The following is a 27,522-nucleotide window of genomic DNA, read 5'->3' on the forward strand; positions in this document are numbered from 1 at the left end:
TCCAAAGAGAGAGAAGAAGCCATCTAGCTAATAACTATGGACCCGAAGGTCTGGTGTAAACTACTCACACATCATCGGAGAGGCTATGGTGTTGATGCAGAAGCCCTCCGTGATCGATGCCCCCTCCGGCGGAGGGCCGGAAATGGCCCCAAGATGGGATCTCACAGGTACAGAAGGTTGCGGCGGGGGAAATAGGGTTTCGTGGTGCTCCTGGATGTTCTCGGGTATATGAGTATATATAGGAGGAAGAAGTAGGTCGGTGGAGCTACGTGGGGCCCACGAGGGTGGGGGCGCGCCCAGGGGGGCAGGCGCGCCTCCATGCCTCGTGGCCTCCTCGTTCGTTTATTGACGTCCACTCCAAGTCCTCTGGATCACGTTTGTTCCAAAAATAACTCTTCCGAAGGTTTCATTCCGTTTTGACTCCGTTTGATATTCCTTTTCTGCGAAACACTGAAATAGGCAAAAAAACAACAATTTGCACTGGGCCTTGGGTTAGTAGGTTAGTCCCAAAAATAATATAAAAGTGTATAATAAAGCCCATTAAACATCCAAAACATAATATATATAATAGCATGGAACAATAAAAAATTATAGATACGTTGGAGACGTATCACGCATCCATGGATGGATTAGGTGCAAAGTGGGCCAGATCCGGCCATCCCCATGGTGATTCTCCGACCTCGCTGAGAATCGGGGTGGGCACCAAAATGCCTTCATGAGGGTTATTTCCTTTAGATCTGATGGTTGACTTCGATGATGAGATGCAAATTACGACGACGACTTGACGCATAGGGATGGTTGTACAGCGATGGTGGTTGCACATCGCGTATAGCTGCTGGGATGGTGGAAAAGTGGTGGCGAAAACACATGAGTGACATTGATGGTGGTGCTATCGAGCAGCAGGTCTCAAGCTCCGGGGTGAAAGCCTAGGTTACCTAAGTTGGTTATGCCTAGCAATGGTGATGTTTCTACTTCATTACCTTGTTGAAGGCATTGCTCGGATATGCCCAAACTGATTCTTCAGGGAGAAAACCTAGATTCTAATCTTGAGTGGTTGGATCCGGTGACGGAGGCGATTGAGTGTCGCTCCCTTATGAAGGCGTTGCTGTTGAAGAATCTCGTCGTTCATGTGGTGTCATGAGATGTTGGTGCGGATATGGTCATTGATGTAGTTTGCCGATAGTGGATATGCTTGCTTTGTTTTTTTTTCTCGTATGTGCACAGCTTTGGTCTTATATAACTTTACTATTTGCTGGCATGTTTATTGTGTGTGTGCTGACTGTGTGCATCCTAGCTATGCAGAGGCCGGGTGTGCTCATTATGTTATCATTCTCTTGATGCTTCCTTTTGAGTCAATAAAATTCACCATTTCCCCATGTTAGAAGGGATAGATAGTAATAATCATAATACTCAACACCCTGCAAAAAAAAAATTCACCCTTTGCCAAAAAATTACTCCAAACACTAGCATTAGAAGATGCCGTGGAGAAGCATGCCGCCTCGCAATCGCTTGGAGAAAGGACAGGGTTTCGCGCCGCCGGACCTGCAACATGTGGTCGCCATCCGGCACCGCCACCACGAGTTCAACGCCTGGTTTGCTTAGCAGGCCCGATGTGTAATAAGGCTCGATTGTGTTAGACTAAGCTAGTTGGATGCATGGCTGTGTAGTTCAGGTCCTTGTTTCTTTTCTGCTGAATAATGTGTGTGTGCATGGTGATGTGACCTGCGCATGCATGTAGTGGTAGGAGTGGAGTGCACGTACGCACGATCCTCTCGTTTTTCTCTTTCTTTTTCTTTCTACCCTAGCTTCTCTCCTGGTGGGACTTTGTCGCTGTGTGATGTGGCCATCACGATCACGGATCATGGCGATCCCGCCGGGAGATAGCGAGCTGGGGGTGGCTTCTGTAACAGAATAACAAGAAGAGAATATAACGCATAAAAAGCTGCGAAATTTGGCAGCGCAAGGACTCTCTCTCTCGCGCGCCTTCATCTTCCTCTCTCCCTCTCACGCTCGATCCGGCAACGACAGATTGACCACATCAAGCTAGATGGTTCTACGGAGCAGTGGCCAAAAAAGCCCGATGTGTAGTAGGAATCGACTAACCACATTGCGTCTGTTAGTTTTTAAAATCTTGATTCACATGGATCTGCATATTAGTTTGCTTGTCCATGCATATATGTAGTTAGTTGTAGTAGGTGGAGCCTAGGAGAACATGCATGAGGTGAGATGCGAGGCGCCGTGAGATGTGGCGCATGGCGAGACGCCCAACAGTGGCGAGTGGCTGCTGTGTATGCATGTCCGAGGTTGTTAGCTGCTGCTGCATGAGTGGTCGGGTTGTGTGGCTCCTGAAGTGATTCTAGGAGAAGATCAGGTCATCAGTTAGTGGTGTGAGTGCGTGCATGCAGTTAGTGGGCCAGTGTGTGGCCCGGCTGTGTGGGCGTGAGTCTACTTAAGCACTTGTACTCATGTTTGCTTTGAGAAAAGAATACAGAGAAGAAAAAAAGGGTCGTCTGTGTGATACAGCGGCCACCAAATGTCTGTGTTCTTTTGTTCTTCCGTGAGCTGTGAGTGGAAGCTAGAGGAAGAAGAAGAAGAGGAGCTGAGCTCAGCTCCAACAGCGGCTAGATGGTTCTACGGAGCAGCGGCCCAACAGACAGATGAAGATGACCAGAAGCCGTGCGATCGATGGAATCCGATGGCCAGCGACATCAAAACGCTGTGGTGGCTCATAGCTCGCCGCCTCGCCCCATTACACTGTTTCTTAATTGCACACATTCTAGTGCTGTTTCGCGTGAGCCAACGGCCAGTATAGCTACATGGGACCTGACAAAAAGAATCACTCTCAGATAGATCTGCGTGGAGAGTCGTACAGTAGTTACAAAAATTCCTACTAAAATTTTGTTTCTTTGGTATGATGTTTTTCGATGAAGGACGTTTATATTAACTCAAAATGGATACAGGGCACAGTGAACATATATCAAGCCTCTGCATGACTAGAATGCACACAACCAAAAACAAGGTACCTATACAAAAATAATTTTTCAGACACAGTGAAGTCATATATACAACCGCTCTTCTTGATTTATGCCCGAATTGGCTTCCCAGCTATATATAGGATACATACAAATTTTCCTTTTCTGCAGCATTGCTTCTATGTTGCTGGTCTTTTATGGACTATATGAAAGATAAGAAACAAATCTGGCTTCCAAGGCATTTTGCATGGAAACCTCACTATTGTGATTTTTTTTCTCTGCGCTCAAAATGTCTAGGAGGATTGCCCAACTGACGCATGAAGTCTACATGAGGGGGCGTGGCTGGGAGAGGGAGGCTGCTAAGGGCATGTACAATGCCGGCTCTTAGGTCAGGCGCCAGGATTCAAGTCCTGGCCGTTATGGGTAAATCCCATTTGATCGAAGGATTTTGGCTGGCGTCGATGCCTTTCTAGCCATCGGGCGCTTCCCTTTTTTCCTCCCGTACGAGCCTTTTTTAACGAGCACTATCCATTTTTTCCCACACAAAAAAGAATTAGTTTAACGCTTGAGTAGGCGCTCCTCCGTTGGGGAAACAAACTCCCACACCGACGCAAGTTCTATAATTAATTATTTTTATTGTCTAAGCACCTGATTAAGCGCTCTTGTATTGTGGATGCCCTAAAGGGATCTGTCCTTTCCAGTGAAGTATGCTTGATGCCCTTGTACCTATTGATTTCCATGGTTGGCTCTCCGTATATGTTTTCCTTTTTTTTTGCGGGGGAATATATGTTTTCCTTTGAGTTGGAGTGGAGTGGCAATTAGGTATAAGGGCGGGTATTGTTCCCGGAGGATGGTGTTTCACAGTCATTTATCCTCCCAGAGACAAATCTCAAAGCCTTCCTTGACTGCGAGGGATTCAGAGCAGAAATGTGTCTCGTTGCCTCCACTAGACCAGCCCTAAAGTATGAAGACCCATGTTTTCAGTAATCCTGCGATACTTCTTTTGAGCCTAGATACTTTTTGCGAAGCAGTGTTTGTTAGATCCCTTTCTCAGTTAGAAGCTTATACTCCCTTCATCCCAAAATAAGTGTCTTAACTTTATACTAACCTTAGTATAAATTTGTAATAATATTGAGACACTTATTTTGAGACAGAGGGGGTACATCTTTTTACCGAGTAAGGCATCATCTTTTACCTAAAGATCGTCCATGCCTAATCATTAGTGATCCTTTGGGTGGCAAACCATGTTCCATTTGACATATTTATATTTCTTTTATTTTCGCTTTCACCTTACTAGAAAAGAATCTCAACCTAAAGTAATCCAGCCTTTTCAGCACCCCCTTAACAGCTAGAAAAATTATAGCATGTAGAGAACCATATTTTTCAGTACTTAGTTTATTGAAACAAGTCGTGTGCCAACAATTAGCAACTTGCATTTCCAACTACCTTAGACGTTTCTCCTCCTTACCATATTTCCACGTCGCATTTGAGAGGCGCCGGAGGTGAATCAGAATTCACAAGTATCTCACTGGGAATTGGTTTTGTGATGAGTGCATTTTCGGATCACTTTTATCCATTGTTTTGCATCATAGTCATTGGACTGTCAGAATTTAATCGCGTCTGCTCACCTTTTCTTGCCTGTTTTTGCCAGGTTCCCGAAGAAGCAAGAGATTTTGAGCATTGATTAGAAAACACCTTGTTGTAGGTGAAAATTGTGGCAATTAACGTCATAATAACCTACCATATGAAGAGGAGATCACGTAGGAAGAAAACCAGCCACGTGGAGCTATCCAGAACAGAAGATGGTGCACCATATGAGCATCCCGCGCTAGTACCGATGCTCACACTGACCGCTGCGTGCAAGTTGTAAGATTCGCGGTGTATTTACCTCTTAATATTATAACCAATAATACCAACTTCAATTGCTAGTTAGAACATCGTGAAGTAACGTGTTGCTTGTGATGAACCAAACCCATTAATTGGGTGGATATTGATGAAAACAACTTAAAGTTTTATTAAGACATCTTCAACGCCGACCCTCAAACCGCTCGCATACGTCTGGACGACACGGTCCGGACCGTGGAAGACATCCAACGCGGGCATGTATCAGTCTGCTCGGTGGTCCAGACGTACTTTCTCCCGCAAAGTGGAGACAAGGTGGGTGGGGGGGAGGGGTTGTGGGAGTCTGGACAACAACCACGTTGGACTCCGATACCCCAGGCCCTCTAAATCTTTCCTCATGGCCCCATTTTTTTCAACTCCGCCACTTCTCCCACTTGCTTTGCATCCGCACCCTCCACCTCTGCCGCCACCATTGTACCTCTCCGACCGCCACACAGTCATTGCTGGACGTTCGCAACCAGCACCGACGCGCCCGCCCGCCTTTTTCGACGGCGTTCTCCACCCTGGAGCCGTTTGTACCCAGGTACACACCGCCACCCTGCCGACGACCTCCATGACGGCTACCACGCCCGGCAGGTGTTCAGTCAAATGCCATCGATCTTATTTTCAGACGCCATGTCGCTTTTTTAGAGTAAGAAGGATGTCGGGATTCTCGACCATGGTGGATGAGTTGTTGTGCGATGGGTGGTTAGCCATATCCATGGATTTCGTAGGCAGGAGCAGAGGGGGGACCTTCTGACAGCAAGTGCATGAATTGTTTCACGAACGAAAGCACATTGCGCCCTATGACATACACATCATCCATGATCACAATGTGAGGTCGTTATCGTATAGATGGTAAGCCATCCAGACCATCATCACCAAGTTTAGTCACGTAGTTGCTCAGCTGGAGGTAAGGTGGCCATTGCATGCGGCAGATGAGAAGATTGTATGTTTTGCCTCTTCTTCCTCAACTTGATGATTGACTCATTCATTCACTTACTATTGCTATTCATGTTTTGTAGCTCGTACGCGCTGCCATGATGTACCACAGGACATAGGGACGACCATTTACGTACACACATTATTGGATGAAACTGAAGGTACAACATGTATGGGACCACATGATCTGTTGAAAAACTTGTTGGACGTCGAATTTGGGACATTGTTGTACTTGCATCCTACGTATGGATGTGCTATTTTCTTTCCAAACTTTGATGAATATCAGCCGGTTTGCATGAATATCGTCCGCTAAGTTGAAACCTGACTTCAAATGCATGCTGGCAGCATTGAATTGCTCTGAGCGCTCCCTTCGGATTTTCTTTAATTTTTCGCACGTGTTTTCTGCTTTTTCGATTTTTTTTGTTTTTTAGGCTTTTTGGTTTTCCACCGCTATTTCTTTGCTTTTGGACAAAAAATTGATTTTTTTTTACGAAAAAACTAGTTTTTTTGCATCCGCAAGAGGCACGGATATGCTTTCGCGAGAGGCACGGCTGTACCTCTCGGAAACAGAAAAAATGCGTTTATTTTTTTTGCCTTCTGTGAGAGGCACGGTTTTGTTTCCGCAAGAGGCCCGGTCGTGTCACTCAAAAATGAAAGAAAAAACGCGTTTTCGTTTTCCTTCCATGAGAGGCACGGTTTTGCTTTCGCGAGAGGCACCACCGTGGCTCTCGAAAACAAAAACAAACGCGTTTTTTTCCTTCCACGAGAGGCATGGTTTACTTCTCATGGAGGCACAGATTTGCTTCCGCAAGAGGCACATTCGTGCCTCTTTCGAAAAGGAAAAAAACGTGCTATCCGTTCGGATTATTTGGATTTTTTTTGCCAAAACCTATCAACATGCGATCTAATTTTGAAGATCTCGACCTGAGGAATACAATGGTGAAAACGGTTTGAGATTTAGACACACGGTTTAAGAGATTAAACGCTTTGAATAAACGGATCTATGAAAAAATGGAAAACTCACAGGTTGCAACAAGTGGCGCACATGCAATGCATCACTTGTCGCAACCTAGGGAGGCGGGAGTGATCTTTGAAAGGAGTACATCTTAATTAGTGATTTCGGGTTTATGAGCCATAACCTTTTTTCGGCTTTTCTATCTTGTGGACGGAGATGAGCTTTTCCGTGTGTGTTTGTATGGGCAGCCCCTGGTATTTTTTTCTATTTCAGGCTAGACTTGTTATTTCTTTTGAATTTTCCTTGTGGTTAGGATAGCCTCGTTATTGTTGTTCGATGCACTAGGTCTCATTTTTTGCTTTTATTATGCCTTTTTTCTTGGGTAACTGTTATTTTTTAGGAGGTGCTTTCTCATTGCTTGAATTTTGTAGTTCTTTTTTTATTTCCTAAAAAAAACTTCCTTTTCCGTTAAAATAAAATTGCTTGATTTTTTATTCCCGTGTTTTCGGCGAGGTGTGCACTATTGAAACAGCACTGCCACAAGTAGACTCATGTTCGAAAATTCCGATTACAATTGATCACCGCGATACTCCTGCGGGTATCAGCAACATAGGGGTGATAGCGCTCCTCCTTGACCCCATCATTGATGGCTTTCATATAGATGGCATCGCTTCTCGGCAGCATTATGTTTCGTCAAGGGCACAACGTGTCATCTAGTTAAATGAAGGATTGGCCATTACACTATCATGGTAGATTTGCTGCAACACCCCTCTGTAGCGGTCGATGTCGAGGGTGATGTTCTGGCCGTTGAGGAAGATCGCCCACGTCATACCATACCCCTGCCTGTGTATGGAGGCAATGTCGGTGAAGACGGCGTGGTCCCTCGGGTATATGTACTTGAGCGTCGTCTCCTCGGCGGTCGGCTCGTACTGGACATACCGGAGCCCCATGTCAGCCGACGGCGCACCAAATGCAGCATTGGCCCCCCAGCTCATGTCGCCCCACGGGACGACCTGCACCAACGTCGCGTTGCGCGGGAGGAACACCAGGTTGGTGAGCCCCGCACCATGCACACCAACCATCACATCGCATGAGTTCACAACCTCTGCGAACCGGGCCATGTCGCTCATGGCCTCCGGGGCCCCCAACACCACCTCAAAACCGATATCTGTGGCAGCTGCGATGGCCTCCGCCTCATTCGCGAATGCCCTCGACTTGCGGCGCAACACCATGAGGAGACGAGGCCTGTCGCCGGCGGTCCTGTTTACAGGGGTCGCCCATTCACGCTTCAGCGAGTAGACCGACCGGAGAAAGTTCCGGAAGTCCGTCATCGTGTAGCCCTTGCGGGAGAGAGCAGGTATGATCCCCATCTCCTTATGGCTCTCGGTGCCGACGTGCACCGACGGGAAGCAACGCACCTTGTCGTCGGCGTCAAAGTCGATGACCGGGTACATGGAGAGCGCGGTGAGGATGTCTTGGAACTTGTCAACCCACTTGTGGTTGTAGTCGGTGACCACAAGCTGGACGCGGCCATCATACTCCCGCACAGTGTTGAAGAGAGGGATGAGACCGTCGGTCATGGCGTGAAAAAAGTTGTTGAGGAAGCCGCCGGTGGAGAAGACCACCGCGGGGACGTCGTGTGTCACCGTGCACCGTGGCGCATCCAGCCCGCTCCAGCGGATGGTCACCTCCCGGATAGCTTGCATCGTTCCTTCCTCCGACTTGCGCGGGTACGGGTGGATCTTCACTGTTCCATTCTCTGGCCGGTAGCTATCATCAGACGCCGAGACCACGTACACGGTGGCGGATTTGCCATGCATACGGACGTCACCTTGCATGGTACATATGTCCATGCGTTCACTGCTGAAGTCGCACACTGACTTGCTTCTTGGTGCTGCCACATCTGTATCATGCACAAAAGAGTTACTCCCTTTATTCATAAATATAAGATGTTTTGGATATTTTGATATGGACTATTTACGTACTGAAATGATTCAATAACAATTAAAATACCACTATATACATCTGGATCAGAAAAAGAGGTAGAACATCTTATATTTGTGAGTCTAGGGAGTATTTATTAGTACTTGTTAGAAACTTCTCTTAGGTTTTCTTTTTGCACTCTTATGAAACTTTCAATTGTCGTTGGATTATTCCATCATGGGTAGCCCTTTATTATATACTCTATTAGTCATCAATTCGTGCATGGGTTCATACATGTATTGTGATAAATATATATGGTTACTATTAGAGGTAGTGTTTTGGAGGTGAATTGTAAAAACAATTAATATTTAGAAAATTTAGGTAGAACTTTTGTAATGAACATGTTCAGGCCTTATACATGTTTATACTTTTCATGAACAAAAGAAAGATGTTGTGGTCTGGGCAAAACAGAAGGTTCTAAACAGAGGCTACTTTTTAATGTGAAATATCTTCACCTACTTCACAACATATGTTTTCTCTTGGTAAACATCTACATTGTTAAAATAGACAGTCATGTTTGTTTAGAAAAAAAATCATTTTTCTTTCACCATTTTTGCATCTTTCTTATTTACTGTTAGCCCGAGATGTTGTAGTGTGTGCTCTGAAAAAAATATCTGAATTATTATCATACTAATTTCATATGGGAACTCAATATATAGGGGATAAGTCCCCATCTTTATCTCTCTGAAGTTTTTGTATTACACATTGGGTAATTTTTTTGCATGGTCATATTATTGTATTTATTTCCGCACAACAATTTTTTGTTGTGAACCAACATGTGGTTGGATGGCTAGGAGGACAGTGGTATCCCTAGTCCACCATGGTCCAAGTCCTGGTGCTCGCATTTTCCTGGATTTATTTCAGGATTTTCGGGGATGCGCGTTCAGTGGGGGGAGACATTCCCTCATACCGATGAGTGTATGTGTGTATATATGAGCGCTTGCATCTGCACCGATGTCAAAAAAACATTTTTTTATTTTATCTATTTAGTGATGTTACTTCATATATATCTTTCCATGCTAGTTCATAAAAAAATAGTATATAACGGAATCTTGTGTCACTATTTCCCATTTATTTGCAAATATGTCGGTCTACAAATCGACCTGGCTGAAACATTACATACTTGTGTGGGTTCTATTAACCTCAGTTTTTTTTACTATTGACCATGCATGAAGCATGTGCCATCTACGTGTCCACATGTGAGCACTTTTTTCTTAATTACTGTTTGGCCGATTTCTTTTAACTATATGTGCTCCGAATTATATGAACTCTAAAGATCGGGCTAATGGAATCTATGGTTTATGGATATCGGTGAAAGAGAGGAATGAGGTAGAGATTCTGCTTGCTTAGTAGATGCATTAGTCTATGATAGGATTCTACTTTGCGAGGTACATATGTTAATACAAAATGGCTAATCGGCTACAAACTCTAAACTGGCAACGTGCAAGCGAATGGTTGCATATGTTAATACAAAATGTAAAGACGTGGAGATCCAGGGCTGGCAAAACATAGAACCACGCACAAATATACTCTATCTCACATCTAGTCTTAGTCTTCGAATTCAAATTGTTTGGTTATTTATGGCATGTTTCTACGATTAACATGGTGGCTCTAAAGATTCCTCTAATTAGTACCTAGGAGTAATTTCTATGATATGTTGGTACTGTACAACTAACGTAAAGTCTATTAGTTGTATTAGTTTGTTCGCTACCAAATTCTAGTATCGCCAACAATTACATGTTTTCTCGTTGCCACCAAAGAGCCACAACCTAATTATGAACTATGAAGAGATGCAAATGCCCAGTGTTTGCATATGCAGTATAAAACTTGGTACGTACCTGATTTTATCGAAGAACCGTCTAATCCCGCCTTCATGGCTAGGTGCCCCTTTTCGTTTTGGAGATCTGCAACAGATTACAATATATTCAATTTAGTCAGACTTGACTTTCGGACAAACTGACTGAAACTGTGTATTCTGCGGAGAACAAGTAGTTATTTACCTCTGTTCGCATCAAGGATGTCGCCGGGTGTCTCGCCGGTTGATGCCGGAGAAGGCGGTGCTTCGACGACGGGAACAGAATTAAATGAAGGATTGGCCATTACACTATCATGGTAGATTTGCTGCAACACCCCTCTGTAGCGGTCGATGTCGAGGGTGATATTCTGGCCGTTGAGGAAGATCGCCCACGTCATACCATACCCCTGCCTGTGTATGGAGGCAATGTCGGTGAAGACGGCGTGGTCCCTCGGGTATATGTACTTGAGCGTCGTCTCCTCGGCGGTCGGCTCGTACTGGACGTACCGGAGCCCCATGTCAGCCGACGGCGCACCAAAGGCAGCATTGGCCCCCCAGCTCATGTCGCCCCACGGGACGACCTGCACCAACGTCGCGTTGCGCGGGAGGAACACCAGGTTGGTGAGCCCTGCACCATGCACACCCACCATCACGTCGCACGAGTTTACAACCTCTGCGAACCGGGCCATGTCGCCCATGGCCTCCGGGGCCCCCAACACCACCTCAAAACCGATATCTGTGGCAGCTGCGACGGCCTCCGCCTCATTCGCGAATGCCCTCGAGTTGCGGCGCAACACCATGAGGAGACGAGGCCTTTCGCCAGATGTCCGGTTTACGGGGGTCGCCCACTCACGCTTCAGCGAGTAGACCGACCGGAGAAAGTTCCGGAAGTCCGTCATCGTGTAGCCCTTGCGGGAGAGAGAAGGGATGATCCCCATCTCCTTATGGCTCTCGGTGCCGACGTGCACCGACGGGAAGCAACGCACCTTGTCGTCGGCGTCAAAGTCGATGACCGGGTACATGGAGAGCGCGGCGAGGATGTCTTGGAACTTGTCAACCCACTTGTGGTTGTAGTCAGTGACCACAAGCTGGACGCGACCATCGTACTCCCGCACGGTGTTGAAGAGAGGGATGAGACCGTCGGTCATGGCGTGAAAAAAGTTGTTGAGGAAGCCGCCGGTGGAGAAGACCACCGCGGGGACGTCGTGTGTCACCGTGCACCGTGGCGCATCCAGCCCGCTCCAGCGGATGGTCACCTCCCGGATAGCTTGCATCGTTCCTTCCTCCGACTTGCGCGGGTACGGGTGGATCTTCACTGTTCCATTCTCTGCCCGGTAGCTTTCATCAGACGCTGAGACCACGTACACGGTGGCGGATTTGCCATGCATACGGACGTCACCTTGCATGGCACATATGTCCATGCGTTCACTGCTGAAGTCGCAGATTGACTTGCTTCTTGGTGCTGCCACATCTGTATCTATAAGATGCACAAAAGAGTTATTAATTACGTGTAGTAGAAAGAAACTTCTTTTTAGTTTTTATCTTGCCACTCTTAGAGAGATGTCAATTGCCCTTGGATTATTCCATTGGTAGTGTAAAACTAACACAATGTCTGTTAGCATTAGTTTGCTTAGGCAGATTTAACAACCGTCCTGCCGTGAAAAGGTAACTAATTACCTTGTCGACGGGCGATGTCGCCTTGGCTTTTGTTCGCACTGATGACGTCGCCGGGCGTCTCGTCGCGTGATGCCGGAGAAGGTGGTGCATCAACGGCCGCGCCGGGCGTCTGGTCGCTTGTTGCGGGAGAAGGTGGTGCATCGACGGCCTCGCCGAGCGTCTGCTCGCTTGATGCGGGAGAAGGTGGTGCATGGCCGACCAAATCCGAATTAAATGAAGGATCTGCCACATGGTCATATACTTATTGTTAGCGCCAAAGTTTCAGCCACAAATAACATCCAAGGCGCCCTAAAAAAATCGCTGCTCAAAAGTGCACGTATAGTTTGAACAATGATTTTGCTTTTTTATGTGGACCCCTCGAATGTTATTTCTGGCTGAAACTTCGCAAGAACATCAAATGTTTGATCATGTTTGATGTCCTAAAGTTTTGGAATTTTTTGATTTTATATCATTTTTTTTCAAATTTACTGTTCATGACGGCGCATGGGCGCCCGGGAGGTATCACACCTCTCTTCATACTATGGGCAAAGAGTTTGAGTAATGATTTTTTCGGACGATGGATCGAAGATGATGGTGCACACGTATAGATCAGATGAACACACGAAACCTAAAGAATTGTTGCTTGTAATTGAGGGGACTTACAAAGAGTTGTTGCTTGTAATTGAAGAACCCGCGGCATGTGATCGGAGTAGAGCACGACGAAGACAAGGACAGGAAGCAAAAGCCACACGAGAGCCCTTGCTACTGCCCTGCCCACAAGCTTCTTACCACTCTCCTTCCTCATGGCCTTCTTCATCTTGTACACTGGCTTGTTCACTTAGCTCCAGTGAACAATGGTGGACACTGATCCTCACAGACTTGGGAGCTAGCTAGTAGGAGTGAGTATATGTGTGCATGGGATTTAGTACTCTACTACTGTAGTACAAGTGAAGCGTGCTGATGCGATCTCCTTCCTGAACGGGCTTCTCATACTAATCCAGACTGGGTCTCTAGTCTTTTAGTTGACTTCGACGTCGAGGCTCATAATGGCACAACTGCGCTAATCGAGCATACTATACTGCCATTAGCATATATGTCTAGTATATACGCTACTCCTATACTGTCTCTCTCTCTCTCCATCCATTTGTACAGGGGTCTATACTCTAGAGTGGGTCTTAAGTCTTTGAGTTGACCTCGACCTCGAGTGTCTTAATGGCACCATCGTGCTAATCGAGCATACTGGCATTAGCATATACTCCCTCGGTTCCTTTGAACAAGTCGTAAATTCTTTGTCATTTCCCCAACAGGAGAGGACTGGAACGTGGAATCTTTCATGTATTGCCCATGAAAATCAGATCTCCCGTTACACATTAATCTCTCGTGTCCTCGGCTGCCTCTTCGGTTCTCTCGCCAGTACTACCTCTGTATGTCTATATTAGTCGCCATCTTATTTGACTAGCAAAATGTTAATACATGTCATCGTAATTTATGTTGTTGGATTCGTATTTGAATGTTGTTTTCAATGATATAGTTTTTGCTAAGTATAAGTTATATCTTATTAGTTAAAATCATTAATTGTCAAAATATGGCCCAAATTACCAAAGGAATGGAGTACTCTCCCCGTTTCATAATGTAGTGCATATAGATTTTTTTTTCAAAAGTCAAACATTACAAACATTGACCATGTTTATAGACAAAAATATGTACATTTAAAACACCAGATGCATATAATTGGATACATCATCCGTTGTATCTTCATGTAGTATATGTTTGAAATTGTATATACAAATAGTTTTCTCTGCAAACTCGATCAAAGTTTGCTTAGTTCGACTTTTCAGAAAATCTATGTTTGAAATTGTATATACAGAGAGTAGTTGTAATAAGCTACTACTAGTGTGAACCACAATAAAAGATTGGGAAAGTTGAAGTTGAGTGCGCATTGTCTCGGGATAGATGCACTGGGCTTGTTGCATGTCAGATGATTGTCAGGCTATATGTGGTTAAACTTTCTTCCGGGCATTAATGATACGCTATTGTCAGGCCACTGTATGAGACCATTTTATCCCGTTGTGCCGCTGTGTGCATGTAAGATGTCACCTTGTGGAGCAGAAAAGACAAAGAGGAAGTCTTATCTCCTTTCTCATACCCAGCAAATCGGATTTGTCAACCAAAATGATTTCTGACTAGTTGTACTATTGTTCTTGTACTCACACATAAATGAGAAATACTTTTCAATAAAAAAGTAATGCTTCCCCAACTACTGATGATCATCGGTGAGCAAGCTCACACGATGCCATGCCCATGATCTTGACGCCGATCTGCCCCGACAAAGAAGTGATGTCCCCCACCACCACCAACGACCCCCTCGCTCGCAAGGAACCACAGTCACATCCGAGGCCGAGCCCCACCTCACCTATCTAGAGCACAACTCCGATCCACCTTGAGCCTAGATCTAGCCTGCCCAAGCACGAACCGTAGATCCTCGCCTCCCCCGTCGCGCTTGCGGCCGGCACCACCGGCACCCACCCAGCCCTGCGCACTGTTGGCTTGGATATAGAAGAAAGGAGATGGCCACCATCCCCTGCACCGCCTGCTGGACCCCAGCCGCCGCACCACCACAATCATGACAAGCTTGCCCCGCCCCGTCATGACCAAGAGCAGCCGCACGAGGAGTAGGGAACCACCGCAACCATTGGCCACCAATGGCGGAACGTGGCACAACATCCACCAGCCCACGCCGCCTGTCGGCCAGATCCGGCCGCTGCGCGCAGCCCAGGCGCGCATCACCCTTCAGTCCTTCACGAAGCCCAACACACCACTGCCGCACCAGCACGCCAAGGGCATGCCGGTGAGCCGCCATGTCACAGAACCCCACGCCAGCACCGCGCTCAGGCCCGAGGGGACCGCCCCGTGCCGCCGCTTCCTGCGAGATGAAGGAGAACGGGGTCTGGCGGTGGAGATCGAGGGGACCCTCCCCGTCGGATTTGTCAACAAAAAATTTCAATAAAAAAGGCATACATGACCTCGCATATATACTACTATTAGAGAAAATCGGCTGCCTCCTCGTTCTCCCGCGTACAATCTCCATCTGTGTATATTAGTCCTCATCGTATTTTGAGTGAAAATTTGACCATATATTTGACAAGCTAAATGTTTATGCATGAGACCAAAATTTATATTGTTTGATCGTATCTGAATGTAATTTCCAATGATATTGTTTTTCCTATATATAACTTAGATTTCATTAGATAAAATTATGGTCAAAATATGACCCAAATTACGAAAGAAACTGGTGTATCAGGGCGGGGTAGTTGTAAATAAGGTAGTGTGAACGACAATAAAAGATTGAGAAAGTTGCATCTGAGTGCGCATTGTCTCCGGACAGATGCATTGGACCTGTTGCATGTCAGATGATTATGTGGTTAAACTTTCTTCCGAGCATTAATGATATGCATGCATACGCTACTGTAGGTTGGACTGTATGAGACCATTTTTGCCGCTATATATGTGCATGTGACCTTGTGCAGCAGAAAAGACAAAGAGGAAGTCTTATCTCCTTTCTCGTACCCAGCCCATCGTTTTGTCAACCAAAATAATTTCTGACTACTTGTACTATTGTTCTTGTACTCACACACAAATGAGAAATACTTTCAGTAAAAAAGATATACATGACATGGCATATACACTACTATTAGAGAAAACGATCAGCGTGACGTCTAGCAAATAAAAACGGAGAGAATGGCGTTTTAACAATCACTAGCAAAATATGCCTATGTGTTGCAACGGGACGAAAAAAACAACATATGCATCTAGCACAAAAAGCATAGCTCAAGGGCCCCTACTGATTCACGTCCTTGATCTCAACATGGTGCCTCACCCGTGTTGCCGATTATTCTCCTCTCGCCGATATTGGTTGCAATTTGCAACTAATCACAATGTGTTTGAATGAGAGCCAAGGGGATGAGCTCGGGCACCGCACGACACACATGCCATTGAACAACGCAAGTGCAATGAAATGTTAACAAATCTCGTCGAGCTTTGGGGAGTGAAGGCCACCAGCCGTTCATACATATCGTTCCTCATACTACCTCTTGCTTTTGACCTGAAATGTCATAGACTTGTTCCACTGAGGGAGGACGGGTCCCTCACATGTCATGGCCACTTAGTGTCTGATCGCCTCCTAATGGGCGCCAATTTGTCGCACACCACATGCATATAACTCGAGGCCATGGGGCCTAGGATCGAACCTTCTCTGCATGACTTGGTTTCTTCGCCGTTCCTCCTTCCCTTGATGCCAACAAAACAAAAACTCAAATCAGTCGTTTACCCCATTTGAGCCTTGTTTTTTTAGGGACCGACCCATTGGGAGGAAGCCCAACGGCTCATATTTTCATAGTCCAAGAAGAGACTGCACATTTCGGACTTCCGACTCGAGATGTTTCATATCAAGACTCACATTGAGCTCTGTGACAGAGAAAAAAGCAAAAAAAAAAAGAAGCACAAAACGAAATCAAGCATGTCGTTAGTTTGGTGGACTATAAAAACTGATTAATTACAACACACCATGAATCACATACAACAATAGATGATTAGCATGTTTGCTACCACAAATGATTTGCAGTGTAACTCTAAGATACAAACAACAATAGATGTCCCAGCCTTCTCTTAACAATCAAAAATTTTGCACCGAACAAAGGCATCATTAATTTCTAGCAGAAATTCCCCATAATTAAACATTTCTTCTTTGACGAATGCAATAAACCTGATGAATTTCTTAAAATCCAGTCATTGACTTCACATGGAATCAAACTGCAAATGTACTCTCTTTAAAAAACTGCATATAGACGTGAATGATTCCTAAAGTGTTGGACCAAACATGTTCAATTGAATTGTGTTCAGAACTGGATCAACTCATAAACTAACTTATAAACTGAAAAGTAGGATGCTTCTATTGTCTTAAGGAAACTTCAGGAGAACATAACAAAACGCATATAGCTACATGAAAATTAGTAGACTTTCCTAGATGATCTATGGATTTCGCTGAGAAGCCAAGTATATTGGTTTGCTCTCTGTTGTACAATTTTTGTTTGATGCATATATACAAGAATAATGAGACTTATTCACTAATTCACACGTCCATGAAACCTTTACTTGGTCCTCTAATTCACTTGATGAAGTTAGAATTCTTTTGAATGAATAAATCTGTCGGGACATCTTCTTATCAGCCGGTCAAATTGCACTCTTGTCACCACGACGAACTCACATCCAGCTGGCAGTTGACGCATATATATGTTCAGTAAACCAGGTGATTACCACCATCCATGTTTTTCTAGCATATTTATGGGCATCCAAGGTTTTATGTCTGCTCATCAAGAATATGCGCATGGACAGATATCTTGATGAACTGAAGCACTGGCCATAGTAGAAGGATTGCTGAACACTGAACAAAAACATTATGGATGCAATATTCGGTCAAAGCTTTCTGTCACCAATTAGGGAGAGCCATAACTCATGCAAAGTGCTAGTCTGGAATTCACATTCATCCACCCCTGCCTGCTATTGTAACTGCATGAATAGCCATCACCTCACCAAGATGTACTCCATGAAATTCTGTAGGCCCTAGCAAGGTTAGAACTTGGAATTTGGGATCAAAGCTTGGTGAGGAAGACAAACATGAGAGTTCGATTGGATCATACCTGCTTGAGAACTACGTAGTATATGCAAAGAAGGACACCTAGAAAAAAATAGTCATGGGTCACTCCAATATACCAAGCACACAACTATGTCCCTGATTTCAAATGACGTGTGAACCTCTACCAACATACCTTGGTGATGTCGTCGGTGCTGGTGATGGTGTGGTGCATTGGAAACCAGCCAACGCTTCATCCTGCGCCAACTAGTGCCTCCCTGAGCAACTTCAGCATTGCACGAGGACAAACATAGGTTCCATAGGTTGATCCCATTATAAACACTGCTAGCTATACCCCTAGATTAGTATGGATCATGTCAAATAATAGTTTTTACTACCACAGAGATTTACTTTCCATATGAAATAATCGTCCCCTACTGGTCCAGTCACGTGAAGCTTTGCAAGCCAATACAACTTTTAGCTATCGGAATGAAACCACAAACTATAGTTTGAAGAACACAAGGTATAGAGCCTCAACTTAACTAATGGGCTACTTCTATTTCTAAAAAACATCTCTCTCCATAGCACACTACCACCATGTGAAACCAATCGGCAACCAAGAAACCAACTTTGACCAGTCAAAATTAGATCAAGATGCTGAGGAGCAAAGCAGTATTGAGGTGGCCAAATAGACAACTTAATTGTGCTTAAACTTGAGTAATCTTTAAAATTTAAGCCTAAGTAACAATTTAACCTATTCTAGAGGAATTTTCTAGGGTATGGGGGCATGACTCAGTTTGTTAGACTGCCCACAGTTGGAGTAATTTCAGTAGTAACATAGGGTCCAACCCAGTAAATTTACTTATGTGACAATAATTTAATGAGAAGAGAGATGCTATATGTAACAAACACAAGATAAGTTTACAACCTATTAAATGAAGTGTACTACACATATGTTACTCCCCACTATAGAGGTAGTAACATATGCATGTTACTAGTCCAAGTTACTCGCGCTATGCCTAGTCTTACTAGGGAAGCTCCGCAGCTGACTATATATATTAAGGTTGTACTAAATCAGCGACGATTACTATGGATTAGAGGGAGTAGCACATAGTAAATCCAGAAGTTGGAATCCAGAACACAAGATATAGAGCCTCAACTTAACTAATGGGCTACTTCTATTGCTAAAAAACATCTCTCTCCATAGCACACTACCACCATGTGAAACCAATCGGCAACTAAGAAACCAACTTTGACCAGTCAAAATTAGATCAAGATGAACAGAGCTCCCATCCTCGCCAGCGAGGGCATAGTTGGAGGCCATGATGGCCCTCCTCAGCAAGGGCGTCTACCTCGCTGCCTCCCAGCTCGCCATCACAGCATTGAGGTCTCCCCTATGCCACGCGGAGAGAAGGGATGGATCGGGATCGAGGGGTGGATCGGGTAAGAGGAGGAGGTCCGATCGGGAGGCGAGAAGGTGTTAATCGGGATGTTTCATTGAGAGAACTCCGACTCGCCGAGTTCGGCGCTGCACCCGCAGCCGTGTCCTGTTTGATGGTGACCGGAAGGACCTGCTTTTACCTCTCCAGTGTTGTTGACAATTCGGGTTTTTAATCAAGGTGATTATGGAGTCCCGTGCTCGTAACTCTTCTTCCTAATCCATTTGCTAGGAAATATGGGGCATGTACGATGGATGGTGTGGCCGGTCAGGAATTTTATTAGTGAAAGTTGTGTGTGGAAGGAGAACCATAAATCTCAACCATCAATCTTTCTAGTCAATACAAAAACTAACGGATAGAAAAGGGTGACGTATGGAGAACCATGAAATCATCCTCCCTTTATTATTAGGTAAAGATAAAGATATAAAATATCCTGTTTATTTATATTTGAGTATCCATAATAATTTTTTACCCTTATTTTTTCTTTCAATGAACAGGACAAATTCGTACAAGTATACTTGCACTTTTTTTTGTTTCCATGCTCTTTTAGAACTAGTACCGTATAACAGGAATCTCCTATGAATCTTTGAATGACTGGCATTATACACACACACATTGCACACATCCCATTGCAAGTTTGCAGGAGCCAACAACCAGGATAGCAGCTGCAGCTACATGTGAACTCAAAAAAAATCCGCACTCAGATAGATCACTGTATAGAGTCGTAAAGGACTCAGACATAATGGTACTAAAATTTTATTTCTTTGGTTCGATGTTTTTTTTATAAAGAATGTTTTCTTTAACTCAAAATGTAGTATCAAGGGGATACATAGCACAATAAACATATCAAGCCTCTACACGACTAGAATGCACACAACCAACAACAATGTACGTATACAAAAATAAATTGTCAGACACAATGAAGTCATATATACAACCTCTTCTAGATTTATGCCTGAATTGGTTTCCCAACTATACCGGCAAGGATATAGCTATAGTATGTATATATGTTGCTGGTCTTTTATGGACTATATGAAAGATAATAAACAAATATTTCTTCCAAGGTATTTTGCATGGATCGGAGACCTCACTATTGTGAGTTTTTTCTCTATGTGCTCAAAGTGTCTAGGAGGATTGCCCAAGTGATGTGTGAAGTCTTCATGAGGGGGCATGGCTTTGGGGGGGGGGGGGGGGGGGGGGCTGTTAAAGGGATCTGTGCTTACCAGTGAAGTATGTTGGAGGCCCTTATAGCTATTGATTTTCATGATTGGCTCTCCCTTTATGTTTTCCTTTGAGTTGGAGTGGAGCAGGAATTAGGTATAAAGGCGGGTACTGTTCCCGGAGGATGGTGTTTCACAATCATTTATCCTCCAAGAGGCGAATCTCAGAGCCATCCTTGACTGTGAGGGATTCAAATCAGCAAAGGTGTCTGTTTGCCTCCACTAGACCGACCCTAAAGTATGAAGACCCAGGTTGTCAGTATGCCCAAGATACTTCTTTTGAGCCTAGATACGTGTTGCGGGGCACAGTTTGTTAGATCCCTTTCTCAGTTAGAAGCTTATACATCTTTTTACAGACTAAGGCATCATCTTTTACCTAAAGATCATCCATGCCTAATCATCAGTGATCCTTTGGGTGGCAAACCATGTTCCATTTGAGATATCTGTATTTATTTCTTTTTTGCTTTCACCTAACGAGAAAAAAATCTGGACCTAAAGTAATCCAGCCTTTTCAGCACCTCCTTCGGCAGCTAGAAAAATTATAGCATGTAGAAAACCATATTTGTCAGTATTAGTTTATTCAAACAAGTTATCTGCCAACAATTAGCAACTTGCATTTCCAACTACCCTAGACGTTTCTCTTAACGATCCTGAACATATTTCCACGTCGCATTTGAGAGGCGTCGAAGGTGAATCAGAATTCTCAAGTATCTCATTGGGAATTGGCTTTGTGATGAGTGCGTTTTCGCATCACTTTTATCCATTGTTTTGCATCATAGTCATTGGATTGTCAGAATTTAATCTCGTTGGCTTGCCTTTTTATTGTCTGTTTTTTTTTCAGGATCCGAAAGCAGCAAGAGATTTTGAGCATTGCTTAGAAAACACCTTTTTGTAGGTGGAAATTGTGGTAATTAACATCATAATAACCAACCATATGAAGAGGAGATCATGTGGGAAAAAACCAGCGACGCGGAGATATCCAGAACAGAAGATGGTGCACAATATGAGCATCCTGCGCTAGTGCCGATGCTCGTACCATACGGCGCCGCCACTGCCCGGTCAACTACTTTATCCCCATGTGATCGGATCTCATAGACGACGAACAGGAAGGCCAGAACCATGAAACAAAATGCATGAGCCTGAATTATTCTCATGATGAATTGTGGCTGAAATGAATGCATGAGCCTGCATATCAGGCCAGAGCTATCCTGAATTTTGCCAGAATTGAATGCATGAGCATGCATGCACAGGCCGGCGTGGCGTGCGAACAACGAAAGTAGGTGAGGAGTTGCATTTTCAGCCTGGTGGTGCTCCTACTCCCTCTCCGCGAAACTTCTACCTTTTGTTCTAAGTTTAAGTTTTATAATTTTGACAAATTTTATGGAAAAAAGTAGTAGCATATATGACATCAAATTGATAAATTTTGAAAGTACATTTAAAAACAAATCTAGTGATACTAATTTAGTGTCATAAATGCTGCTATTGTTTCGCATAAAGTTTGTCAAAATTTTAAAACTTTGACTAAAAACACAAGTTAGATGTATACTTGTTCGCGTACGGAGGGAGTATGCTGCACAAGCAGAGATAGTTGGCATTATAGCGGTTGGATCAGCCGAAAACGTGTTGCACCCTCTCACAGCTAATAAATGTCCTTATGGTCTTCTATTCATAATCTAAGTACCCCCTCCGTCCAGATTTACTCGTCGGGGAAATGATGTATCTAAACCTATTTTTATTTCTAGATACATTCATTTGTTTTTATTTCTACGATAAGTAATTCAAGACGGAGGAAGTAGAAACGAAGCAGCGAAGACAAAAATCACATGCGCTTAATCTCGGACGTAACGGACTGGTAAATTTTCCGTTGAGGAAGGTCGCCCACGGCATGTTGAACCCCCGCGTCGTCTCCTCGGTGGCATGGTCATTCATTGGCTGCGATGGGATCTAATCATCTAAGAGGCCATCTGTTAGACAGCTATGTACCATAGCCTTACCTGACGATGGAAGCTTTCTGAGGGGGCCAGAGCCATTGCTGAGCCAGTGTGAGGTATGGAATCGACGTGTTATTACATTTAAAAAAAAAACCTGGGACGTAATAATCTACTCATGTGATGGTAACGGAGCGGTAGATGTGTTGCAGGACCCCTCTGAAGCGGTCGACGTCGAGGGTGACGTTCTGCCCGTTGAGGAAGGTCTCCCACAACATGTTGAATCCCTGTTTGTGTAGGGAGACCGGATCGGTGAAGACGGTGTGGTTCCTCTGGTACACGTACTTGAGCGTGGTCTCCTCGGCGGTGGTCTCGTACTCGACGTAGCGAAGCCCCATGGGAGCCACCGGCTCGCCGTAGGAGGTCCAGGCCGGCCACTTCATCTCGCCCCAAGGGACGATCTGCACCACCGTGCCGTTGCGCGGGAGGAACACCATGTTGCTGAGCCCCGCACCGTGCACGCCCACCAACACGTCGCACGAGTTCACCGTCTGCGCGAACTTGGCCAGGTCGCGCACCACCTCCGGCCCCGCAGCCACCACCTCGAAGCCAACCTCGGTGGCAGCTGCCAGAACTTGCGCCTCGTTCGTCAGCGCCCTCGAGTTCCTTCGCAGCACCATGACGAGACGAGGTCTGACACGGTTCTTGGGGGTCACCCACTCACGCTTCAGAGAGTAAGCCGACCGGAGCAGGCCCCGGAAGCCCAGCATCGTGTAGCCCTTGCCGGAGAGAGCCGAGTCAATCCCTAGCTCCTTATGGCTCTCCGTCCCGACATGCACCGACGGGAAGCAGCGCACCTCGTTGTCGGCGTCGAAGTCGATGATGGGGTAGATGGAGAGCATGGAGAGGGCGTGGCGGTACTTGGCGATCCATTTGCGGTCGTAGTTAGTGGCCACGAGCCGGACGCGGCCATCGTACTCCCGCGCCGTGTTGTAGAGAGGCATGATGATGTCGGTAATGGCGTGGAAGATGTTGACGCCGTAGCCACCGGTGGAGAAGACCACCGCTGGGACGTCGTAGGTCACCGTGCACCGTGGCGCACCCGGTCCCGGTGGGGCTCTCCAACGGATGGTCACCTCACGGACCAGCTGCATCGTCGGTGTCTCCCATTTGCGCGGGTACGGGCGGATCGTGATCGTCCCATTGTCTGGCCGGTTGTCGTCGGACGCTGAGACCACGTAGACGGTGGCGGCTTTGCCGTGCAGACGGACGTCACCTTCCATGGCACACATGTTCGTGCGATAACTGCTGAAGTTGCAACTTAGCTTGCTCCTTGGTGCGGCTACATCAGCATCTGCATGCACACAATAGTTATAACCTACTAATTGGTTAAAAACTTCTCTTTACATTTTTCTGTAACTCTTGGAGGAAATTAAATTTGCCACTGAATTCTACCATTACGGGATATCCTCCTTTTGGATGAAAAAACCATGTTGGTTTGCTACAAAATTCTAGTATCGCCAGCAATTTAAATGTACCCTTTGCCAGTTAGCTGAGTGGCCCAAACAAATTATGAATTCAAATAATGGTTCAATATATATTCAGTATACTACTTTTGTATCTACCTGATTTTATCAAAGAGCCATCCATTCCCACGTTCGTGGCCAGGAATCCCTTCCCATTTTTGAGAGCTGCAATAGATAACAATTAATGATCATCAATACCAGCTTTCCCAAAGCCTGGATCTATTTCATAAATCATACTGTAAGGGTTTACCACTGAATGGTAGCACTCCCTCAACTCCAAATTAATTGAAGTTCAAGCTTTGTGCTAACTAAAATTCCCTATTGTTTGGCCAAGTCTGCAGATAAATGTGCTAATATCTACACCATCAAATAAATATAGTACACAAACATATTTTATGATGAAAATTAATTTTGGCATTGTAAATGTTGTATACTAGTAGTATACATTTTCATATGCTATACACGGTGGTGGAGCTTGACCGAGATTGTTGAGGAGCAAAGCAGTATTGAGGGGGCCAAAAAGACAACTTAATTGTGCTTAAACTTGAGTAATCTTTAAAATTTAAGCCTAAGTAACAATTTAACCTATTCTAGAGGAATTTTCTAGGGTATGGGGGCATGACTCAGTTTGTTAGACTGCCCATAGTCGGAGTAATTTCAGTAGTAACGTAGAGTCCAACCCAGTAAATTTACTTATGTGACAATAATTTAATGAGAAGAGAGATGCTATATGTAACAAACACAAGATAAGTTTACAACCTATTAAATGAAGTGTACTACACATATGTTACTCCCTACTATAGAGGTAGTAACATATTTATGTTACTAGTCAAAGTTACTCGCGCTATGCCCAGTCTTACTAGGGAAGCTCCGCAGCTGACTATATATATTAAGGTTGTACTAAATCAGCGACGATTACTATAGATTAGAGGGAGTAGCACATAGTAAATCCAGAAGTTGGAATCATTTGGACAGAAACACATGCGTGCACTGCACATTAGTCAGATCTGTTGTGCGGAGAAGAGAAAGGTAATTAATTAGTTACCTCTGTTTGCATCGACGACCTTGTCGGACGTCTCGTCGCCCGACGCCGGAGAAGGGGGTGCTTCGACGACCGGATCTGAATTCATCGACCACAGGGCAAATGCTATTGTTGTTAGTGCCAAACGACGATTTAATTAGAGACATGGCTGAGGTTAAACAAGTAAGTTTTGTGGCATACCATGTGCAGCTTTTGACTTGGCTACTAGTTGTTGCCGCGGCTGCCATATTGCACCCTCTACACCAGCTTCGCCAATGCTGGTCTCTGCAACTGCAAAACAATGGAACGCAAGTCATGTCCACCTCTAGTTTTACACGCATTGTGATCGCAAATATATGGTATGGGAGTGCCGATTTATCAGTTAATTGAAAAAACAATTGTGTCAGTCGATTTGTTAGGTGGTTGGATCACCATCCAACGGCCAGTACCGCAGCATACTTTTCATCTTGAACCTCTGTTTCTTCTCCCTCCCGAGCAACTGCCTGCCTGCTCCGTCCCATCCGTCTGCCTCCACCCCCCGGAGCCCCATCCTCCCCTCCACCGCCCCCTCCATGCATCGACGTAGTACATGTTGTCGCCACGACCATCCCTCTAAGCCCTGCCAATATGCAGCAACACCGACGACCCCTGCACCCCCCGGACTCGCACCCGTCAACATGGTTCCTTAGCTTAGCCTAGAAAGTCGTAGCTTGCACCGTCGTCCCCGTCTCCAGCGGGGTCCTAACTCGGCCTCGCCGGGGACGATGCTTGTCACTGCGCTTCTCACGTTTCACACACCTTCGGTCTCGTTTGAATTCGATTGACTGACGCCAACAAAAATTTCAGGCACATGACATATAGCAAAACCGCAAATATATACAAAGTCGGCGGTCGCAACAGATGAACTAGCAATATGCGCTCAAGAATACTACTACATCAAAACCAATTGATTTCTCTAAAAGGTATGCTCAAGGTAACACTAAATGTTGATCCGGGCGGGTCGATCTTGTCAATCTGAAGGTGAGGGATCGATCTCATAACTACTACTCATCGGTACACAGGGAAGTTTAATTCTTGGTGAACCCAACCCAAAAGCTCAATCGTTATCTTCTCCATAAAAACGATTCATGGACCGGGTTGTACTATGTATCAAGAGATAACGGAACATAAACGCGTAAAAATATGGTGATGCGACAAAAGCTCGAGCATTTTTCTTGTTGGCGATCGAGTTGTTGGCCGTAATTTAGAGAGAGCACTTACTGTGAACAACCTGCTGCGGCATGAAGTCGGACTTGAGCACGGCGAGGACGACGAGAGGAAGCAGCAGAAGACACACGGCGGCCGCTCCTCCTCCGCTCACAAGCTGCTTACCGCTCTCGTTCCTCCCGCCCCTTTTCATCTCTTGTACGTGCGTACGTACGTACTGGCTTGATCACTTAGTAGCTAGCTAGCTCCAGTGAACAATGGTGGACACTGATCTTCGCGGCTAGTATACTCCTCCTACTTATGGGTGCTGTCTCATCTCTTGCAAGTGAAGCATACATACTGAGGTCTCCAGTACTGTCAAATGCGCATTAATGCACGAGCTTAGTTTAATCAAAAGTCTTGAGGTTGACCTCCAGTACTGTCAGTCACTAACTCCCATGCACACAGCATGTGCATCCGATGCGCTCTAATGGTGAACATCGAACAGAGAGCCCTTGGCTAAACTAATTAAGCATACGTCCAGTGTATTCTATTCTGTTGTATCTTCATTGTAGAGCGCCATGGACTACCGGCGCGTGCATCGGCTCCTCACACACCTTCTCAGCGTGGCAGCACCATCTCCGGATCCGGATCGGGCTGGCACTTGTTATAAATACCGTAATATCTTTTAAACAGTATAGTGATCCACAATGGAAGATCCCCGTACGAAATTCGAGTAAATTTTTTTATTTTTTTTCGGTTCCAATGTGATATCATTCGAATAACATAGACGAATGGTTGGTTGGCTCATGATTTCAACTCTATTGGGCATTTTGTCATTCAAGTTTTGGAGTCTGATCCAAGGGTGGACGTCCAGTCCCCGACCAAGCCTATGGCGAACGAACCGGACCAGACCGGCCAGCCGAACGGTCTGGATTTTAGGGACCGGATCCGCGGCGGTTCAGACCGGGCTAGACTGAGTGAGTCGCTAGATTTTGCCGCCCTGCATGCCCTAGTGCCGCCATTGGAGTTTGCCGGGCTGCCGGTGCGTGCGTGTGCAGCTCGCCGTGCTCCTGTACTGCTGGGTGGCGCCCATGCATGTGCAGCTCGCCATGGTTACCGTGCATGATGTGTGGTCACCGAAGCAATTGGATATCTTGGGGAGAGGCGCACGGACACCATTGCGTTTTGTGCGTCCAAGATATTCCACGAGACAATGGGGGCGACAATCGGCGAGATGCATCGTGTGGCTCGTCCAGTCGGCGGTGCTGCGAAACGCGAGCAGCTGCGATCCATGGAGGTCCCAAACAACAGTCGCTGCCGGGCAGCCCGAGAACAAGTGCATGGAGAACGCAACAGTTCGACTGAGACCAGTCTAATGCGCATGCCG

The 27,522-nt window shown here is 45.5% G+C and overlaps 2 protein-coding genes across 2 annotated transcripts; both read right to left on the reverse strand.

Moving 5' to 3' along the window:
- Nucleotides 1-6,427: 6,427 nt before the first annotated feature.
- Nucleotides 6,428-13,169, reverse strand: LOC109752712 (uncharacterized). The gene is made up of 5 exons (XM_045230238.2): nt 12,848-13,169; nt 12,206-12,427; nt 10,734-12,005; nt 10,572-10,637; nt 6,428-8,653 (listed from the first exon to the last, which is right to left on the reverse strand). The coding sequence occupies exons 1-5, from the start codon at nt 12,999-13,001 to the stop codon at nt 7,464-7,466; spliced, it is 2,904 nt and encodes a 967-aa protein (XP_045086173.1). The 5' UTR covers nt 13,002-13,169; the 3' UTR covers nt 6,428-7,463.
- A 9,140-nt stretch (nt 13,170-22,309) lies between these two features.
- Nucleotides 22,310-26,483, reverse strand: LOC109752713 (alpha-1,3-arabinosyltransferase XAT3). The gene is made up of 5 exons (XM_020311612.2): nt 26,208-26,483; nt 25,149-25,238; nt 24,972-25,046; nt 24,026-24,091; nt 22,310-23,754 (listed from the first exon to the last, which is right to left on the reverse strand). The coding sequence occupies exons 1-5, from the start codon at nt 26,344-26,346 to the stop codon at nt 22,577-22,579; spliced, it is 1,548 nt and encodes a 515-aa protein (XP_020167201.1). The 5' UTR covers nt 26,347-26,483; the 3' UTR covers nt 22,310-22,576.
- Nucleotides 26,484-27,522: the final 1,039 nt, after the last annotated feature.

This window comes from Aegilops tauschii, chromosome 6 (genome assembly GCF_002575655.3).
Source record: "Aegilops tauschii subsp. strangulata cultivar AL8/78 chromosome 6, Aet v6.0, whole genome shotgun sequence".
Classification (NCBI taxonomy): Eukaryota; Viridiplantae; Streptophyta; class Magnoliopsida; order Poales; family Poaceae; genus Aegilops; species Aegilops tauschii.

Excerpts from the sequence above, each read along its gene's own strand:
- LOC109752712 (XM_045230238.2), bottom strand. The coding sequence starts at position 13,001 with ATGAAGAAGGCCATGAGGAAGGAGAGTGGTAAGAAGCTTGTGGGCAGG. Across the intron at positions 12,428-12,847 it reads ATTACAAGCAACAACTCTTT|ATCCTTCATTTAATTCGGAT; the intron begins GTAAGTCCCCTC and ends ACCATGTGGCAG. Across the intron at positions 8,654-10,571 it reads CGGTTCTTCGATAAAATCAG|ATGTGGCAGCACCAAGAAGC; the intron begins GTACGTACCAAG and ends TGCATGATACAG.
- LOC109752713 (XM_020311612.2), bottom strand. The coding sequence starts at position 26,346 with ATGAAAAGGGGCGGGAGGAACGAGAGCGGTAAGCAGCTTGTGAGCGGA. Across the intron at positions 25,239-26,207 it reads GCCGCAGCAGGTTGTTCACA|TTGCAGAGACCAGCATTGGC; the intron begins GTAAGTGCTCTC and ends ATTGTTTTGCAG. Across the intron at positions 25,047-25,148 it reads CAAGTCAAAAGCTGCACATG|ATCCGGTCGTCGAAGCACCC; the intron begins GTATGCCACAAA and ends CGATGAATTCAG.